At 47.7% G+C, this 21,260-nt stretch overlaps 1 protein-coding gene across 1 annotated transcript in view; it reads right to left on the reverse strand.

Moving 5' to 3' along the window:
* Positions 1 to 21,260, reverse strand: part of c16h12orf56 (chromosome 16 C12orf56 homolog) — a 93,678-nt gene that overhangs the window by 32,811 nt on the left and 39,607 nt on the right. The window contains exons 4-10 of the mRNA XM_086009437.1: positions 17,435 to 17,852; positions 17,267 to 17,346; positions 11,723 to 11,867; positions 7,537 to 7,643; positions 5,395 to 5,484; positions 2,934 to 3,060; positions 642 to 716 (exon numbers count right to left, since the gene is read on the reverse strand). Coding sequence (XP_085865563.1) covers positions 642 to 716; positions 2,934 to 3,060; positions 5,395 to 5,484; positions 7,537 to 7,643; positions 11,723 to 11,867; positions 17,267 to 17,346; positions 17,435 to 17,852 — 1,042 coding nt within the window. The remainder of the gene's footprint in view (positions 1 to 641; positions 717 to 2,933; positions 3,061 to 5,394; positions 5,485 to 7,536; positions 7,644 to 11,722; positions 11,868 to 17,266; positions 17,347 to 17,434; positions 17,853 to 21,260) is intronic.

Raw genomic sequence — 21,260 nt, forward strand, 5'->3', positions numbered from 1 at the left:
GCGACTTCGGCCGCAACGGCCGGCTGCAGTGCTGGGTAAGCGCGATGACGTCACGTCGCGAGTCACATGACTACCCAAGCACGGGAAGACGCGATGACGTCATCACGCAATTCACGTGACTGCCCAAGCGCGGGAAAATGCGATGACGTCATCACGCAATCCACGGGACTGCCCAGTAAGTCCTCGTGGCGTCTCCGTCTGGTTAAGACCTACTTAATGGCCCTCCTGTACCGATCTCAGCCAGCTGTTGGAATTCGATTATTCTTGCATTAAAGAACTATTTGATTGTTCTCCTGGAGTCGACCTCGATTATTTGATAGGCATTCGTCCAACACCTACAATTGGTGAACCCGAATACCTACAACAGAATTAAATCTTCATGCCCTGACCTAATTATTCCCCCACCCACCCTCCCCCCTCTAACCCAACTCCACTGGAAGACCACAACTGGACTGGATTCCCTTAGTGAAACACCTTGGGGAGGGGGGGGGCGGCGGGAATTAACCAGCACATATTAAAAATATTGCAATAATCACAGGGTATTATCCGCACAGTGCTGAAAGTGCAAGTATAAAGTGAGAATTTGAAACACTGACCGTCATGGCATAAAGGGCCAAACGGCTTTGATATATTGCACTCACCTGGTGAGTGATGAGGAAAATTTCATACAGAACGGCAGTCACTGCGTCACTGTACTCCAGCAATAGCTTCTGTAGCTGCAAAGGCAGACAAGCCCGAAAGCGTTAATTACATTCCACTAAAGGCAGCTCCCGCAGCCCAAGCTTAGCCTGTCATTCCCGTACAGGGGCCACGTCCCTTGTCTGCGTGTACGCTGCTGCATATTTGATTGCTCTCATCTTCCAGCCAATTTGAACACGGCACTCATTAGATAAAACATTCAAATCATTACAACATCAACTTGTATTTATAAAGCGCCTTTAATGTAGTAAAACATCCTAAGGTGCTTCACAGGAGTATTATAAGACAAAAAATGTGACACCGAGCCACAAAAGGAGAAATTAGGGCAGGTGACCAACAGCCTGGTCAAAGAGGTAGGTTTTAAGCGTCGTCTTAAAAGGAGGAGAGAGGTAGAGAGGCGGAGAGGTTTAAGCAGGGAATTCCAGAGCTTAGGGCCGAGGCAACAGAAGGCACGGCCGCCAATGGTGGAGCGATTATAAATCAGGGATGCTCAAGAGGGCAGAATTAGAGGAGCGCAGATATCTTTGGGGGGGGGGGGGGGGGGCGGTTGTGGGGCTGAAGGAGATTACAGAGATAGGGAGGGGCGAGGCCATGGAGGGATTTGAAAACAAGGATGAGAATTTTGAAATCGAGGCGCTGTTTAACCAGGAGCCAATGTAGGTCAGCGAGCACAGGGGGTGATGGGCGAACAGGACTTGATGCGAGTTAGGATCACCTCAAGTTTACGTAGGGTAGAATGTGGGAGGCCAGCCAGGAGTGCGTTGGAATAGTCAAGTCTAGAGGTAACAGAAGCATGGATGAGGGTTACCCTGCAAGTAATTAAAAAGCAGAGTTTCTGTTTTGGGCACAGTCGGGAAATTGCGCCCAAAATGTGCTCAAAATTGCACTGGTTATGTTACAGGTAAGTGTCCACTAAAAATCATTTGCATAATCACAGACATAAAACCTTCCGTGAACCAGCGCAATCAGGCAGCGTAACAGAACGTAATAGTTTCTTTTTTTCTTTCCATTAAAAAGTATTCCTTGATGGAGTCCAGAACCAGGGGTCACAATCTCAGAATAAAGGGTTGGCCATTTAGGACTGAGATGAGCAGAAATTTCTTCACTCAGAGGGTGGTGAATCTTTGGAATTCTCTACCCCAGAGGGCTGTGGAGGCTCAGTTGTTGAGTATATTCAAGATAGAGATCGATAGATTTTTGGACTCAAGGGGAATCAAGGGATATGGGGATAGTGCAGGAAAGTGGAGTTGAGGTCGAAGATCAGCCATGATTTTATTGAAAGGCGGAGCAGGCTTGAGGGGCCGAATGGCCTACTCCTGCTCCTAATTAATTTGTTCTTATGTATTTAAGAGTGGTGACCTGGTGTGGTTTTATTAATACAGCTGAAAATGGGTTGATCACAAAAAATTAAGCATTTTTAAATAAGAGAGTGTCCAGTCCACCGCCTGAGAGTAACCGGATTTAAAATCACTGAAAATGATTTTTAAAAATACTATACTGAACCATTTAATAGCTTCATTGGTGTCAATTTCTTAGTAAACTAAATATTGTTTGATGTGTAAACACTTTAAAAACGAGGCTTCTAGTGCCTGTGTGTCTAAGAACATGAGCGCAATTTGAAGAACCTTCCCGAACCAGCGCGATCGGTGGAATCTCACAATGTCGACCTGGGGGGACGGGACCTGATTTGACTAAACTGATCTTGAACCAGCGTAAGTAGATCGCGGAAACTCTGGCACGAATGGTTTTGAACGTAACCCACTTGCGTTTAAAATTTCCAAGATCTGTTGAGCTGGTTCGGCCGATTCAGCCGGATTGCGCTGATATCACTGGCGTAAAGGAGCGGAAACTCGAGCCCGGTGTAGTTACACACTTGAACAAAACAACAAATTGCATTTACGTAGCGCCTTTACCGCAGTAAAACGTCCCAGGGCGTAACACAGGAGCAATTATCGAACAGAATTTGGACGCCGAGCCACATAAAGGAGAAATTAGGACAGGTGAGCAGAAAGCTTGATCAAAGAGGTAGGATTTTAAGGAGCGTCTTAAAGAAGGAGCGAGAGGTAGAGAGGCGGAGAGGTTGAACAGTTAGATTCCAGAGCTGGGGGCCCAGGCAGCCGAAGGCACGGCCACCGATGGTGGGGCGATGAAAATCAAGGATGCGCAAGAGGCCAGAATCGGAGGAGCGCAGAGATCTCGGGGGAGTCGTAGGGCTGGAGAATACAGAAGCTTACCTCAACATCTTGAGAACTGGCCGAGGTCCCATGCTCAACTGGCACTGTGATACCGACTGCACGTGACGATTTGGGAATTTGCGGCCCACTTATTAAAATCTTCAGCAAGTTGATGACAGATATTCCTCTAGCAAATGGAAAAATAGACGAGCACACATCTTAAAAACTAGCCTTTTAGTAAATACCCATGCCATGCAAGATGCTGGAAGTTTCCATGAGGTCAACTTAGTCTAACATAAAACAGTCTCTCACCATATTGTCCAATTTGTCTTTCTCCAATCCAAAGTGTTAGACATAATGCGACTGTCCCGCATAACAGCGGTCTGCAGGCAAATCGGTACCCCCAATGTGGAGACACCGACTGCTGGTCTTTAGCCGTTGTCTTCAATCCCCACCACAAACTCCGTTCCCTGGCCACCGACTCCATCCCTCCGAGGCTGAACCACACTGTTCCCAACCCTGGCGTCATACTTGACCCCCGAAATGAGCTTCTGACCACATATCCGCGCCATCACTAAGACCGCCTATTTCCACCTCCGTAACATTGCCCGTCTCCGCCCTTGCCTCCGCTCATCCGCTGCTGAAACCCTCATCCATGCCTTTGTTATCTCTAGACTTGACTATTCCAACACACTCCTGGCCAGCTACCCCATATTCTACCCTGCATAAACCTGAGGTCATCCAAAACTCTGCTGCCCGTGTCCTAACTCGCACCAAGTGCCGTTCGCCCATCACCCCTGTGCTCGCTGACCGACATTGGCTCCCAATTAAGCAACACCTCAATTTAAACATTCTCATCCTTGTTTTCAAATCCCTCCATGGCCTCGCCCCTCCCTATCTCTGTAATCTCTTCCAGCCTCACCGCCACCCCCTCCCCCCGAGATATCTGCGCTCCCCTAATTCTGGCCTCTCGACCATCCCTGATTTTAATCGCTCCACCATTGGTGGCCGTGTCTTCTGTTGCCTGGGCTCTAAGCTCTAGAATTCCCTGCCTAAACCTCTCCACCTCGCTACCTCTCTCTCCTCCTTTAAGACCTCTTTGATCAAGCTTTTGGTCACCTGTCCTAATATCTCCTTATGTGACTCTGTCAAATTTTGTTTTATAACACTCCTGTGAAGCACCTTGGGACGTTTTACTACGTTAAAGGTGCTATAGAAATGCAAGTTGTTGTAGGAGGACCAAATGATGAGATAAATATCTACCAAGTTTCATAATAACCACGACAGTATCGCTGTGGGCTTGGGGGGGTTCTACGGTATACTCTCTCAGGGCTTGATGATATTAGTGATTCCATAAAGGTATGCCCTGTTGCTCCTCCTCCTCCAACATACATATCATGAAGAGGGAATTTTTTATTTATTCATTCACGGGATGTGGGCGTCGTTGGCAAGCCCAGCATTTATTGTTAATCTCGAATTGCCCTCGAGAAGGTGATGCTGAGCCTCCTTCTTGAACCACTGCAGTCCGTGTGGTGAAGGTGCTCCCACAGTGCTGTTAGGGAGGGAGTTCCAGGATTTTGACCCAGCGACGATGAAGGAACGGCCGATATATTTCCAAGTCAGGATGGTGTGTGACTTGGAGAAAGAAAGACTTGCATTTCTATAGCGCCTTTCACGACCACCGGATGTCTCAGAGCACTTTACAGCCAATGAAATACTTTTTTGAAGTGTAGTCACTGTTGTAATGTGGGAAACGCAGCAACCAATTTGCGCACAGCAAGCTCCCACAAACAGCAATGTGATAATGACCAGATAATCTGTTTTTGTTATGTTGATTGAGGGATAAACATTGGCTGGGACACCAGGGAGAACTCCCCTGCTCTTCTTCAAAATAGTGCCGTGGGATCTTTTACGTCCACCTGAGAGAGCAGACGGGGCCTCGGTTTAACGTCTCATCCGAAAGATGGCACCTCCAACAGTGCAGCACTCTCTCAGCGCTGCACTGGAGTGTCAGCCTAGATTTTTTTTTTAACGTGCTTAAGTCTCTGGAGTGGGACCTGAACTCACAACCTTCTGATTCAGAGGTGAGTGTGCTACCCACTGAGCCACCGCTTACACTCAGAGGAACTTGGAGGTGGTGGTGTTCCCAGGCGCCTGCTGCCCTTGTCCTACTAGGTGGTAGAGGCCGCGGGTTTGGGAGGTGCTGTCAAAGAAGCCTTGGCGAGTTGCTGCAGTGCATCTTGTAGATGGTACACACTGCAGCCGCGGTGCACCGGTGGTGGAGGGAGTGAATGTTTAAGGTGGTGGATGGGGTGCCAATCAAACGGGCTGCTTTGTCCTGGATGGTGTTGAGCTTCTTGAGTGTTGTTGGAGCTGCACTCATCCAGGCAAGTGGAGAGTATTCCATCACACTCCTGACTTGTAGGTGGTGGAAATTTCCATCAGGAAACTCATTTTGAACATCCACTTTTGTCAAACCATTAGATACAATATCTCGTTGAACCATTTGTGCTACACATACCGTTTAGCATTCAGAAGAGTCAGACGTGTTGGCACGGTTTCAGTCTCCCTGAACATGACGCCCAATGTCTCGACGATCAAAATACATAACCTAAGCAGACCAAAAAAAGTCACATTTCAGATTCATATTTCCTTAGGCAGCATGGTGGTGCCCAATGTGGGCAGCATTAACATTTAATGCCAAAGAACGTGTGGACAAGGGTTCTCTCCCGAACTCTGTCTGGTTCCCAATCTGTGCCTCACAGAGCTGGCGAGCCCCCTCCGCCATTCCCCAGCAGAGGCTGCAGCATCACCCAGCATGAGGTAGGGAGAAACCAGACAGGGCGGCGCAGCCTGCGCGCCAACTCAAACCCACAAAGCAGCTGACACAAGGACGACATTGGAGGACTAGACCACCCTCCGTCTTGGCAGAAGAGACTCTAATTCGGTCAAGGGATTGGAGGTGTACCGAAGAACAGGGTTAACTTACCCAGGGAATAATTACCAATAATAGAATTTAAAAAATGAAGGTTTACACCTGAAAATATTAAGGGGGCAAAATTCAGTTGCTTTGCACCCGCTGTTAGCGAAGCAACTAGTGCCCGGGCGTGGCACCGCTAACGCCTCCCGCGAAATTCAGCGGGTGGTTAGCGGTGGCGGTAACACTCCATGACACTGCGCCCCGGCCGCGATCTTCGGTAGCGCCCCCCCCCCCCTCAAATTACCGCTGGATGCTATGTGCGGCCGGGGTGGCGATATTTAAAGTCGAGGTGCCGGGCGGCCATTTTTGTTGCTGGCCGCCTGCCAGCACCTGCCCCCTCTGACGTCCCCGGCCTCCTCTGCCATCCCTGCGGGGTGTCGGCCGCGCTCCCATCACTGGTGGCCCAGCTGGGCCCCGGGTCGCGCTGCGCAAGGCCCTTCCCCTTTAATGAGGAAGGTCTGCAGTACCGTGGCGCTACGTGCCAGCGCGCGTGACGCTGCTGCACGTAGCGCCCCAAGAGGGAGGGGGGTGGGTCTTGAACCCACAACCTTCTGACTCAGAGGCGAGGGTGCCGCCCACTGAGCCACAGCTGATTGGCGGCTGCTGATAAATTCCCAGCTCCTTTGAGGAGGGGCCAGTTTATCAAGGTCAGGGGGAAAAAGCAACAGGAAACAACTGGCTTTCTTTTTAAAAATAATTTTCACACTTTGAATGTAACATGTGAAATGTGACTGGCATGTATTAAATGCAAGAATTTATATAAAATATTTTAAGTTACAAGTGAGTTACTTGCTCTCGCTTTTTTGAGACTATGAACATATCAACTCGTATTGCATTTAAGTCTTCTTAGGCAATCCCTCGGAACCGAGGATGACTCGCTTCTGTATTAAAAATGTGTTCTCAGGTGACTGATGAGTCCAATGCGGGACCTACAGTCTCTGTCACAGGTGGGGCAGACGGTGGTTGAAGGGGCGGGTGGGGTGCTTGGGTTGACGTGCGCTCCTTGCACTGCCTGCGCTTGGCTTCCGCTTACTCCCGGCGAAGAGACTCGAGGTGTTCGGCGCCTTCCCGGATACTTCTCCTCCACTTTGTGCGGTCTTGGGCCAGGGATTCCCAGGTGTCAGTGGGGATGTTGCACTTTTTCCAAGGAGGCTTTGAGGGTGTCCTTGAAGCATTTCCTCTGCCCACCTGGGGCTCTCTTGCCGTGTCGGAGCTCCGAGTAGAGCGCTTGCTTTGGGAGTCTCGTATCGGGCATGCGGGCAATGTGGCCCGTCCATCGGAGCTGATCGAGTTTCGATGCTGGGGATGTTGGCCTGAGCGAGAACACTGATGTAGGCGCACCAACGTCAGTGCATTTAAGTACTGCTTAGCCAACGCTTAGTTCTGTCACATGGGAAAAAAAGTCTGTACCTTCTCTGTGCAACTGCTGGAGTTTTTCTTTGGAAGCACAAGCCTGCTGGCATGCAACACAGCAACTTTGAAGAGAGTTTTCAGAGCAACTTATCTTGGCAACGCAGATTACCCTAAAAAAAAAATGCCCAAATGTTCCTTTAAGTCTGGCCCCTATGATTTGCAATGATTTGCAAACAAGAATAATGCGAGCTTGATGCGAATATGGCTTTAAGGATGGATACAATGGCCCCTTTGTACTAGAGCTTAGATCCATAGAAACTCATTACTTACTGTAGTTCGTCTGCCCTTTTGCTCTCGTCTTGCTGGGCAGGAGGATTCTCTGACATTGGCAAGTGCTCCTGGAGTTTGCCGATAAGAAAGGGATACAAGTCGTTTGACTGTGGACAAAACAGAACAAAAGTCTTTCGTGCAAACAAAACGTAACGTGCAAAATATTTCAAAATTAATACGTTCTCTTATTTATCTGTGCTAGTCAAAGGTGTCTCAGTGGGCAGCATGCTCGCCTACGAGTCAGAAGGTTGTGGGTTCAAGTCCCACTCCAGAGACTTGAGCACATAATCTAGGCTGACACTCCTGTGCAGTGCTGTGGGAGTGCTGCACTGTCCGGGGTGCCGTCTTTCGGATGAGACGTTAAACTGAGGCCCCGTCTGTCCCCTCAGGTGGACGTAAAAGATCCCATGGCACTACATGCAGGTGCAGCAAGCAGTTAGGAAGGCAAATGGCATGTTGGCCTTCATTGCAAGAGGATTGGAGTACAGGAGCAAGGATGTCTTGCTGCAGTTATACAGGGCCTCAGTGAGACCACACCTGGAGTATTGTGTGCAGTTTTGGTCTCCTTACCTAAGAAAGGATATACTTGCCATAGAAGGAGTGCAGCGAAGGTTCACCAAACTGATTCCTGGGATAGCAGGACTGTTGTATGAGGAGAGATTGGGTCGACTAGGCCTGTATTCACTAGAGTTTAGAAGAATGAGAGGGGATCTCATTGAAACGTATAAAATTCTGACAGGGCTAGACAGACTGGATGCAGGGAGGATGTTTCCCCTGGCTGGGGGGTCTAGAACGAGGGGTCACAGTCTCAGGATACGGGGTAGGACATTTAGGACTGAGATGAGGAGAAATACATAGAAACATAGAAGATAGGAGCAAGAGTAGGCCATTCGGCCCCTCGAGCCTGCTCCGCCATTCAATGCGATCATGGCTGATCATCCAAATTCAGTACTCGGTCCCTGCTTTCTCCCCATACCCCTTGATCCCTTTAGCCTTAAGAAATATATCCAACTCCTTCTTGAATATATTTAATGAACTGGCCTCCACCGCCTTCTGTGGTAGAGAGTTCCACAGGTTCACCACTCTCTGGGTGAAGAAATTCCTCCTCATTTCTGTCTTAAATGGCCTACCCTTTATCCTTAAGACTGTGTCCCCTGGTTCTGGACTCCCCGACCATCGGGAACATCCTTCCTGCATCTAGTCTGTCTAGTCCTGTCAGAATTTTATAAGTTTCAATGAGATCACCGCTCATTCTTCTAAACTCCAGCGAGTACAAGTCCAATCGACCCAATCTCTCCTCATAAGTCATTCCTGCCATCCCAGGTATCAACCTGGTGAATCTTCGCTGAACTCCTTCCATGGCAAGAACATCCTTCCTCAGATAAGGCGACCAAAACTGCACACAATACTCAAGGTGTGGTCTCACCAAGGCCCTGTGCAACTGCAGCAAGACATCCTTGTTCCTGTACTCAAACCCTCTCGCTACGAAGGCCAACATACCATTTGCCTTCTTAACCGCCTGCTGCACCTGCATGCTTACCTTCAGCGACTGGTACACAAGGACACCCAGGTCTCGTTGCACTTCCCCTTCTCCCAATCTATTGCCATTTAGATAATAATCTGCCTTCCTGTTTTTGCCACCAAAGTGGATAACCTCACATTTATCCACATTATATTGCATCTGCCATGTTTCTGCCCAATCACCCAACATGTCCAAATCATCCTGGAGTTTCTCGGCATCCTTCTCACAGCACACACGCCCACCCAGCTTTGTGTCGTCTGCAAATTTGGAGATATTACATCTAGTTCTCTTGTCCAGATCATTTATATATATTGTGAATAGCTGGGGTCCAAGAACCGATCCCTGCGGTACCCCACTAGTCACTGCCTGCCATTCGGAAAAATACCCGTTTATTCCAATTCTTTGCTTTCTGTCTGCCAACCAGTTCTCTATCCAAGTCAATACCTTGCCCCCAATCCCATGTGCCTTAACTTTACACGCTAATCTCTTAAGTGGGACCTTATCGAAGGCCTTCTGAAAGTCCAGATACACCACATCCACTGGTTCTCCCTTATCTATTTTACTAGTTACATCCTCAAAAAATTCCAGTAGATTAGTCAAGCACGATTTACCTTTTGTGAATCCATGTTGACTTTGTCCGATCCTGTCACTGTTTTCCAAGTGCTCTGCTATTACATCTTTTATAATGGACTCCTGCATTTTCCCCACTACCGATGTCAGGCTTACCGGTCTATAATTCCCCGTTTTCTCTACCAGCTTTTTTGAATAGTGGGGTAACATTAGCTACCCTCCAATCCATGGGTACTGTTCCAGATTCCATCAAATGTTGGAAGATGATCAGCAATGCATCTACTATTTCTAGGGCCACTTCCTTAAGTACCCTAGGATGTAGATTATCAGGCCCTGGGGATTTATCGGCCTTCAGTCCCATCAATTTCCCTAACACCATTTCCCTACAAATACTGATTTCTTTCAGTTCCACCCTTTCATCAGACCCTATGTTCCCCGGCATCTCTGGGAGGTTATTTGTGTCCTCCTTTGTGAAGACAGAACCAAAATATGTATTTAGTTGGTCTGCCATTTCTTTGTTCCCCATTATAAATTCCCCTGATTCTGACTGCAAGGGACCTACGCTTGACTTCACCAATCTTTTTCTCTTCACATATCTATAAAAGCTTTTACAGTCAGTTTTTATGTTCCCTGCAAGCTTACTCTCATATTCTATTTTCCCTTTCTTAATTAATCCCTTTGTCCTCCTTTGTTGAATCCTAAACAGCTCCCAATCCTCAGGATTATTGCTTTTTCTGGCCAAATTATATGTCCTCTCCTTGGATCTTATGCTATCCCTAATTTCCCTTGTTAGCCACAGTTGTGTCACCTTTTTTGTTTTCTCACTCAGAGGGTGGTGAACCTGTGGAATTCTCTACCACAGAAGACTGTGGAGGCCAAGTCACTGAATATATTGAAGGAGATAGATTTCTAGACACAAAAGGCATCAAGGGGTATGGGGAGAGAGCGGGAATATGGTACTGAGATAGAGGATCAGCCATGATCATATTGAATGGCGAAGCAGGCTCGAAGGGCCGAATGGCCTACTCCTGCTCCTATTTTTCTAAGAGCAGGGGAGTTCTCCCCGGTGTCCTGGCCCAATATTTATCCCTCAATCAACATCACTACAAAAAAACAAATTATCTGGCTATTATCAGATTGCTGCGGTTTGTGGGAGCTTGCTGTGCAAATATTGGCTGCCGCGTTTCCTACATTACAACAGTGACTACACTTTCAAAAAGTACATCATTGTCTGTAAAGCGCTTTGGGACATCCTGAGGTGAGAGGCGCTATAGAAATGCGAGTTCTTTCTTTACACGACAACAGCGACTGCACCAGCTAGTTCGTTGGCTGTGAGGCGCACTGGGACATCCCGAGGACTTGAAAGGCAACAAAAAACAACTTGCATTTATAGAGCGCCTGTAATGTCATAAAAAGACCCAAGGCGCTTCACAGGGGCGTTATCAAAAAAACAAAATTTGACACCAAGCTACACAAGGAGATGTTGGGGCAGGTGACCAAAAGCTTGGTCAATGAGATACGCAGTCCTGATTATAAAATGCATTTTTAAAATGGAACTACAGGAAACTCATTTTTATCCGGCACCGACGGGACCAGCGTGGTGCCGGTTGATCAAAAAGTCCGGATTACAGAGAGGTATACTTACCAAGGTACGAGAGCCCCGGTTACACGGCCACAGATCCAGGCGTCCCGGCAACAGGTGCAGGAACCCCGGTTACACGGCACTTGTGCAGGAACCCCGGTTACACGGCCACAGATCCAGGAACCCCGGTTACACGGCCACAGATCCAGGCGTCCCTGTTGCATGGCAACAGGTGCAGGAACCCCGGTTACACAGCCACAGATCCAGGAACCCCGGTTACACGGCCACAGATCCAGGAACCCCGGTTACACGGCCACAGATCCAGGAACCCCGGTTACACGGCCACTAATATGAAGTAAAACTTACCTGAACCTACTCCTGAATTTTGCCGGTTAAGAGAAATTTCCGGATGTTTAGGTGCTGGTTAAAAGAGAGTTTCCTGTATTTAATTCACATATATCTTGTCAGCAGATATGTAAACATCCATGGTGAGACCTCCAATAGAAACTGACCTTCCAGAAGAGTTTTTTAATTGTGAAGTTCCTGCGGGCGGCCATTTTCAGCTCCTGCACCAAGGAGAAGAGCCGCTCCAATGTACTGCTCCCGTGAAGCAACTCGGAGCCCAGTTGATTGAACAGCTTATTTATTTCCTCTGAACTGGCACAACACAGATAGATTGGACAGAAAGCTTTCAATACATTCATCAAACACAGTCATTTTAAGTAGCAAACACAGCTAACGCATCATAGTAAAGAGAGAAAAAGATATGATTTTCCAGTAAGGAACTCAATGGAAAATGTCAGGCGTTTCATTAGATATAAATGTAAAATTATATACAAAAAGATCGTCAAAACAGTTGCGTTATTCCCAAGCCAGGAAACAGAATGATACAGCACAGAAGGAGGCCATTCGGCCCATCGCGCCTGTGTCGGTTCTTTGGTCGAGCGCTCCAATTAGTCCCACTCCCCCCTGCTCTTTCCCCATAGCCCTGTAAATTTCTTCCCTTCAAGTATTTATCCAATTCCGTTTTGAAAGTTACTATTGAATCTGCTTCCACTGTCCTTTCAGGCAGCACATTCCAGATCACTGCGTAAAAAAAAAAAAATGTCCTCATGTCGCCTCTGGTTCTTTTGTCCTCTGGTTGCCAACCCTCCTGCCACTGGGAACAGTTCCTCCTTATTTACTCTATCAAAACCCTTCAAGATTTTGAACACCTCGATCAAATCTCCTCTATGATTCTAAATTATGGGAGCGCAGAGGGGACGGTTCCAACTCCCTCGCTCAGAATCCTGGTCAGAAATATTAAATGGCCTTTCCAACCTCAGCTACAAAGTCAGCCTTTGTCCCCCGTGTTCGACCCACCCAATTCTTTCATTTCTATGATTCCCTCTGTATTTCTGTTCTTGTGTGAGGATATACGTTCTTCTTGGACAAGTTATTTTCTACCTTCCCTTTAACTCTACTCTGCTCTGGCCACCTGGGACTAAGAGGGTTTGTGAACGATAGCAAAATACTGCGGATGCTGGAAATCCGAAATAACAACAGAAAATGCTGGAAAAACTCAGCAGGCCAGGCAACATCCGTGGAGAGAAAATAGAGTCAACGTTTCGGGTCAAACCCTTTGTCAAGACTGGAAAAGCACAGGAAATGAAATAGATTAAGAGGCCAGGCTGGGAGAGAACAAAAGAGAAGTGAAGAGACATTAAGAGGTATTCAAAACGAGCCGAGATGGTGATAGAACTGGTGGAGACAAAAGGCGGCCCTAGATTAGGTGTGAAATGCGCTGGCAGAATGGGAGACAGCTGCCATGTGGGCAGCCTGCTCTCAGGCCACGGATACTGGCACTCTGGGCTCACAGCTAGATGGTGCACGAGAGACTCCTGGTGACAACCCTTGCTCTGATTTTCTCCTCTTCTCTGTGCCTGGCCCTAATTTGCCATCTTCCCATAGCAACATGGGTGATCTTCAGCGCCATGCTTTGTTCATAACTTCTCTTTCCATCTCTCATCCTTCTTTCCCCATATTACTTCTCTGAGCTCCTGGGCCTATTCTTCTAGACCAGTGCTTTTCATAGTAACAGGAGTAGCTGATTCAGCCCCTCAAGCCTCAGTTAGATCGTGGCCGATCTGTACAACTCCATTTCCCTGCCTTTGCTTCATATTCCATGATACCTTTACCCAACAAAAATCTATCACTCTGTCTTGAAAATCTCAACGGTCCCAGTATCCACTGCCTTTTCAATGAGAGAGTTCAACATTTCTTCAACCCTGTGTGAGAAAAAGTGCTTCCTGATTTCCCTCCTAGAAACATAGAAGATAGGAGCAGGAGTAGGCCATTTGGCCCCTCGAGCCTGCTCCGCCATTCAATGAGATCATGGCTGATCATCCAAATTCAGTACCCTGTCCCTGCCTTCTCCCCATATCCCTTGATCCCTTTAGCCTTAAGAAATATATCCAACTCCTTCTTGAATATATTTAATGAACTGGCCTCCACCGCCCTCTGTGGCAGAGAATTCCACAGGTTCACCACTCTCTGGGTGAAGAAATTCCTCCTCATCTCAGTCCTAAATGGCTTACCCCTTATCCTTAGACTGTGACCCCTGGTTCTGGACTCCCCGGCCATCAGAAACATCCTTCCTGCATCTAGTCTGTCCAGACCTGACAGAATTTTATAGGTTTCGATGAGCTCCCCTCTCAATCTTCTAAACTCCAGTGAGTATAAGCCCAATCGACACAATCTCTCCTCGTACGTCATTCCTGCCATCCCAGGTATCAGCCTGATGAATCTTCGCTGCACTCCTCCATGGCAAGAACATCCTTCCTCAGGTAAAGTGACTAAAACTGCACACAGTACTCAAGATCTGGTCTCACCAAGGCCCTGTACAGCTGCAGCAAGACATCCTTGTTCCTGTACTCGAACCCTCTTGCTACGAAGGCCAACATACCATTTGCCTTCTTAACCGCCTGCTGCACCTGCATGCTTACCTTCAGCGACTGGTGCACAAGGACACCCAGGTCTCTTTGCACTTCCCCTTCTCCCAATCTATTGCCATTCAAATAATAATCTGCCTTCCTGTTTTTCCCACCAAAGTGGATAACCTCACATTTATCCACATTATAGTGCATTTGCCATGTTTCTGCCCAATCACCCAACCTGTCCAAATCGTACTGGAGTTTCACGACATCCTCCTCACAGCTTACCCTCCCACCCAGCTTTGTGTCGCCTGAATTGGCCTGGCTCCAATTTCAATGCGGGACCTACAGAGACTGTAGGTCCCGCATTGGACTAATCAGCCACATGCGAGCTCATTTTTAATGTGGAAGCAAGTCATCCTCAGTTCCGAGGGACTGCCTAAGAATTTTAATATTATGTCCCCTCGTTTTTGATTCTCCCACCAGAGGAAATAGTTTCTCAGTATCTACCCTATCGAATCCGTTTAACATTTTAAACACCTCGATCAGATCACCCCTCAATCTTCTATGCTCAAGGGAATACAAGCCAAGTTTATGCAACCTGTCCTCATAATTTAACCCTCTAACCGGTCAAACCTTTCTCAGTGGGGTCACCCTGCAAATATTGACATCGTCCTTGGGATTCTGAGTTTGACTTTCAAAAAACAATTACCCAAAAGAAAACAGTGCTACCACTGAAGAAATGTGTTAGAATCATAGAATGGTTACAGCACAGAAGGAGGCCATTCGGCCCGTCGAGCCTGTGCCGGCTCTCTGCAAGAGCACTTCAGCTAGTCCCACTCCCCCGCCCTTTCCCCGTAGCCCTGCAATTTGTTTTCCTTCAGGTACTTATCCAATTCCCTTTTGAAAGCCACAATTGAATCTGCCTCCACCACCCTTTCAGGCAGTGCATTCCAGATCTTAACCACTCGCTGCGTAAAAGTTTTCCCTCATGTCACCGTTGGTTCTTCTGCCAATCACCTTAAATCTGTGTCCTCTGGTTCTCAACCCTTCCCTACTTTTCCCTTCGTTTAAAAAAATATATTAGTACGCAGCAACAGAACGACACTAACAAGTTAACTTTGTAAATTAACTAATCCCCAAAAATACACAACTCTGGTTAAAGAAATAAGTAAAAATCTGATGACCCCTGGGATTCCCTCATGGACTGAAATCTGAAAACCTACGGGCCAAACATTCAGCTCTATCCTTCTCCATCAATGTGATGTATGGTCCAGTGGCTGTGCCTCATTGGAACATAGGAACAGGAGGAGGCCATTCAGCCCCTTGAGCCTGCTCCGCCATTCAGTGAGATCGTGGCTGATCTACGACCTAACTCCACATACCCGCCTTTGCCCCATATCCCTTAATACCTTTGGTTAACAAAAAGCTATCAATCTCAGATTTAAAATTAACAATTGATCCAGCATCAGTTGCCGTTTGCGGAAGAGAGTTCCAAACTTCTACCACCCTTTGTGTGTAGAAGTGTTTCCTAATTTCACTCCTGAAAGACCTGGCTCTAATTTTTAGACCATGCACCCCTAGTCCTAGAATCCCCAACCAGCGGAAATAGTTTCTCTCTGTCTACCCTATCTGTTCCCCTTAATATCTTGAAAACTTCGATCAGATCACCCTTTAACCTTCTAAATTCCAGGGAATACAACCCTAGTTTGTGTAATCTCTCCTCGTAATTTAACCCTTGGAGTCCGGGTATCATTCTGGTAAACCTGCGCTGCACTCCCTCCAAGGCCAGTATATCCTTCCTAAGGTGTGGTGCCCAGAACTGCTCCCAGTGCTCCAGGTGTGGTCTAACCAGGGCTTTGTGTCGCTGCAGCATAACTTCTACCCCCTTGTACTCTAGTCCTCTAGATATAAAGGCCAGCATCCCATTAGCCTTTAGTCTCTCCCGTGATAGCCTCTATTCTCTCCCACTACACCATCGCCACAGCACCACCTCCCGTGGCTTTATCCCGTTAAACACCTGCCTTTGATCAGCTCATTGGCATGTGTACATTTCTGCAGTTGTCGTATCACAACAGCAGTTAATGTTACTACACTATTATAAATTCAGATGTTAAGCTTTAATTTGTATTTTAAGCTAGGGTGATAGAAAAGACTTGAGAAAACTCCCAAATTCAATGCCACAATATTATATTGCATTTAGTGCAGTAATACGTTTCAAAGCCAAGTCTGTGCTTACTACGCAATTTTTACAGACACAGCGAAAGACGCGCAGAGAATGATAATTTGATAATGGGTTCGTTCAGGCTTCGACAAACTAGAGTTGAAGTAAAAGTGGTGATGAAGGGTCCCAGCTGAATCGTTAACCTATCTTTCACTTTTAGACTGGATTGAAATGGAACGGATTGGAACCTGAATATTGGATTTAGAATAGGAAAGGGGAATGGGAACAAAAAAAACAACCGAGTAACGGGGCACACCCCACTGACCCGACCCCCACCCCACTGACCCGCGCCCCCCACTGACCCGACCCCCCATCCCACCGACCCGCGCCCCCCACTGACCCGACCCCCCACTGACCTGGCCCCGCCCCCCACCGACCCGCGCCCCCCACTGACCCGACCCCCACCCCACTGACCCGACCCCCCACCGACCCGCGCCCCCCACTGACCTGGCCCCGCCCCCCCACCGACCCGCACCCGCCCCCACCTGACCCGACCCCCACCCCACTGACCCGACCCCCCATCCCACCGACCCGCGCCCCCCACTGACCCGACCCCCCACTGACCCGACCCCCCATCCCACCGACCCGCGCCCCCCACTGACCCGACCCCCCACTGACCTGGCCCCGCCCCCCCCACTGACCCGCACCCGCCCCCACCGACCAGACCTCCACCCCATTCCACCAACCTGGCCCCACCCCACTGACCCGCACCCCACCCCACCGACCCGGCCCCACACCGACACACCAATAAACCGCACCTACACACACACCCTCGACCCAGCCGACTCCGAACTCACTAACTTACTCCTACACACCATTAGAATGTACATTTCCAGCATCTTACAGATCTCCAACATTCTTGCTTTTTTGTTCTTTTTTTTTTTAAACTCAAGAAGTGGGGGGCGGGGGGAGGAAGTTACCTGTGTGCTTTTGGACCTCGAGCCGGAGATAATGGGGCACTTACTCTTGCATAAGCTGGGTCCTGCATCAGTGTTGAGTGCTGCAGAGAACATTAAAAAAGACAAGATGAACCAAGATGAACATGACTCACACAGAGCAACAAAGAGTGGGCCCTCGCTTGTACTTACAATCATATAATTATTCCACGCACTTTTTAAATGGAGAAATATCAGAGAAGACATAGAAATAATATACAGATGAAGCTCCGATTCCTTTTGCTTGAATTGACCGGTTATCTTCTTGGCTGGTTCTGGGTTGGAGTCACTTGTATCAGATTGATGTTCCTTGGCATTTCTGTGGCAGGTATACGGATTGGCTGCTAACTGTCCCATCGATGCCGAGCTGTAAGGATTTGCTCTCGGTACAGGGTCAGTGGCTGTTGTTTCCTTCGGAGGGACTGGCAGTGGGCGGGCATTGGGGGGCGTAGATAACAAACGCTCCTCATTACATTTATCGGAGAGCTTCAGATTCTTCAAGTCAGAGATAGGGAAAGAGGCAGAGTGCTTCAGTCTGGAATGTGGCTCCCCTGAATATGCTGCAGTTTTCCTAAAAGGTGACAAATAGGCTAGTCAATTTAGATGAATCTGCACAGCAAGGAACATGGGAACAGGAGGGGGCCATTCAGCCCCTCGAGCCTGTTCTGTCATTCATGGCTGATCTGTATTTTAACTCCATTTACCTGCCTTGGTTCCGTATCCCTTAAAAAGAAAGCCTTGCATTTCTATAGCGCCTTTCACGACCACCGGACATCCCAAAGCGCTTTACAGCCAATTAAGTACTTTTTGAAGTGTAGTCACGGTTGTAGTGTGGTAAACACCCTTACCTAACAAAAATCTATCAATCTCAGTTTTGACATTTTCTATTGACCCCCCGGCCTCAACAGCTTTTTGTGGGGAGGGATTTCCCGATTTCCACTACCCTTTGTGTGAAGAAGTGCTTCCTGACATCACCCCTGAACGGCCTGGCTCTAATTTTAAGGTTACGTCCCCTTGTTCTGTTTTTTTTATTACATTGTTGAGTTAGCCGATAAACAAAATTCTTTCTGAACATAGTTAAATGGGAAACAGCAATCAGGCAAGACAAGGTTTTCCACACATGATTTCACGAGGACCATTTAAGTTAGGGAGCACAGACCATAATAGCAGGTAACCTGAATCCAAATTAAAACGACATGTACTTTTCATGCTGAGGTATCTGAAAGCTAAGTCAATGCTTCACATTATGGTATTGAAAGAAACCCAAGTCCTCTTAACTTGGATTACTGTATAGACGCCGGCTACTTTTCAGATTGAAATGGCTCCACTTACGGCGATAAAAGTCGTGTGAAACCATATACGGGACTGAGCACAGAACCTCATTATCCAAGGGTTACAGGCATCAGGTTACAGCTACCTTGTTATCAACTGCACGGATCATGGAAGAAGCCGAGACCTGAAATGTGGTACTTATTGGTCACAGCTTTCGTTCTACTTACCACCCTCGCTGTTTTTTGATGCTGTTAATTTTCTTAATTGTTTCTTTCTTGGTGGCAAGACTGACAGAATGTTTTCTGAAAGGACTTGTAAACCTGAGCTTTTGTTTCCCATTGAAGGTTTTTCACCATTGTTGACAGAAGATTTCCCCCCCGCACCCCCCCCCCCCCCCGCCCTTATCACCTTCCACATGTTCTTAAAGATGCCTTGATTAAGAAATCGGAGTATGCTGCTTTCAAATTAAAATGTACACTCTCATGAGGTTGAATGATGCTTGAGCTTCCTTGCTTAAGAACATAAGAAATAGGAGTAGGCCACTTGGTCCTTCGAGCCTGCTCCGCCATTCAGTAAGATCATGGCTCAACTCTACCTTCCTGCACTATCCCCGTATCCCTTAATTCCTTTAGTATCCAAAAATCTATCGCTCTCTGTCTTGAATATACTCAACGACTGAGCCTCCACAGCCCTCTGGGGTAGAGAATTCCAAAGATTTGCCACCCTCTGAGTGAAGAAATTTCTCATCTCAGTCCTAAATGGCCGACCCCTTATTCAGAGACTGTGACCCCTGATTCTAGACTCCCCAGCCAGGGGAAACATCCTCCCTGCATCTACCCGGTCAAGCCCCTTAAGAATTTTAAACTTTTCAATGAGAATTGCTTGCGTTATTCTCTACAAGGAGTTCTTCAATATCAGTGTGCCCTATCCACAGGATGCACTGCAGCAACTCGCCAAGGCTTCTTCGGCAGCACTTCCCAAACCTGCGACCTCTACCGCCTAGAAAAACAAGGGCAGCAGGTGCATGGGAACACCATCACCTCCAAGTTCTCCTCTAAGTCACACACCATTCTGACTTGGAAGTGTATCGCTGTTCCTTCATCGTCGCTGGGTCAAAACCCTGGAGCTCCCTACCCAACAGCACTGTGGGAGTACTTTCACGGTGTAGTGTCTGTGTGTTGATAAAGACACTGAAGACAGGAGTTGGTTCATAGGTATTTACTAAGCAAAGTCTGGGGGGGGGGGGGGGGGGGGTTCTAACAGATATACACAATATACAGGCTTATATAGCCCGAGTGGCAATTACCGGCATTACAGCACACCTGGGGCTCTTGAAGGCACACACTACAATTCCTCCCCTTTTAGCTAACCAGTACATCATATTTTAAGTAATTATTAATTATATGTTATAAGCAAAATAATATACGTTGCTGTAGTTAATTAATTATAAGTCAGTCTCTCAGGAGGCTTCCTGACTCGGTCCGGATAACGCCTCGGGGGTGTTGTAGTTTCTGGTGGTGTAGTAGGTTCTTCTGGCAAGGCTGATTCGGCTTGAATGCCAGTGTCGGGTTCATCGGGTTCCAGTATTACCGGATCGGAGGTAGATATGGGTATCTCTACTTCATCGTTAGATGTATAGAGTTGTGGTGTAGGTTGTCCCTTTTCGGGTGACTTTATGATTTGGTCAGCATGGCGCCTTATTATGCTTTCTCCGATGTCCACGGTATACATCAGTGGTCCTAGTCGTGTGCAGATAGTTCCAGGCTGCCATTTCTCGGTACGGTAGTCCCGGGCCAAAACTTGTTGACCTATCTGAAAGGTTCTAGTTGGCCTTTCATTCATGCCTTGAAACTGCTGGTTCTCCACGTCCCTTCTGATGTTGGGCTTGACCAAATCCAGCCAGCATCTTAGGTTTCTATTGAAGAACATCATGGCGGGAGTTTGGTTGGTAACCATATGTGTTGCATTCCTGTATGCGAATAAGAAGTTATCCACCTTGTGCTGAAGTTTTATGTCTTCATCACCCATGGCCTTTATGGCCTTCTTGAAGGTCTGGACAAACCTTTCAGCCAATCCATTGGTGGCGGGATGGTATGGGGCGGACGTGTAGTGCTTAACCCCATTGTTTTTTTAAGAACTTTCTGAATTCTTCGGACACAAATTGCGGTCCATTATCAGAACATATCTGTTCCGGCAGCCCATTCCTGGCAAATATGGTCCTTAATACTGTGATGGTTTTTTCCGTGGTGATGGAGGACATCTTTATTACCTCCGGCCATTTGGAGTGTGCATCAACCGCGATTAAGAACATTGAGTCCATAAATGGACCAGCAAAGTCGATGTGCACCCTTTGCCAGGGAGATGAGGGCCACTCCCATGGATGTAGAGGGGCTTGTGGCGGAGCGTTTTGGACCTTCTGGCATCCTAGGCAGCTCTTGGTCATTTCTTCGATGTCTCCATCGATACCTGGCCACCATACAAACGGCCTAGCTAGGTTCTTCATTTTCACTCCACCCAGATGCCCCTCGTGAAGCTCCTTTAGCACTTTATCCTGGAGTTTGGGTGGAATTACCACTCTGGATCCACACATCAAGGTTCCTCGGCACACTGACAGCTGTTCTCTTCTTTGCGAGAATGCTGGCAACAGTGGTTCGCCATGTGCTGGCCATCCCTTCACTGTTAAATCGTAGACCCGAGAGAGAGTCGG

This window comes from Somniosus microcephalus, chromosome 16 (genome assembly GCF_052327205.1).
Source record: "Somniosus microcephalus isolate GS21.2 chromosome 16, FLI_Smic_1.0, whole genome shotgun sequence".
Classification (NCBI taxonomy): Eukaryota; Metazoa; Chordata; class Chondrichthyes; order Squaliformes; family Somniosidae; genus Somniosus; species Somniosus microcephalus.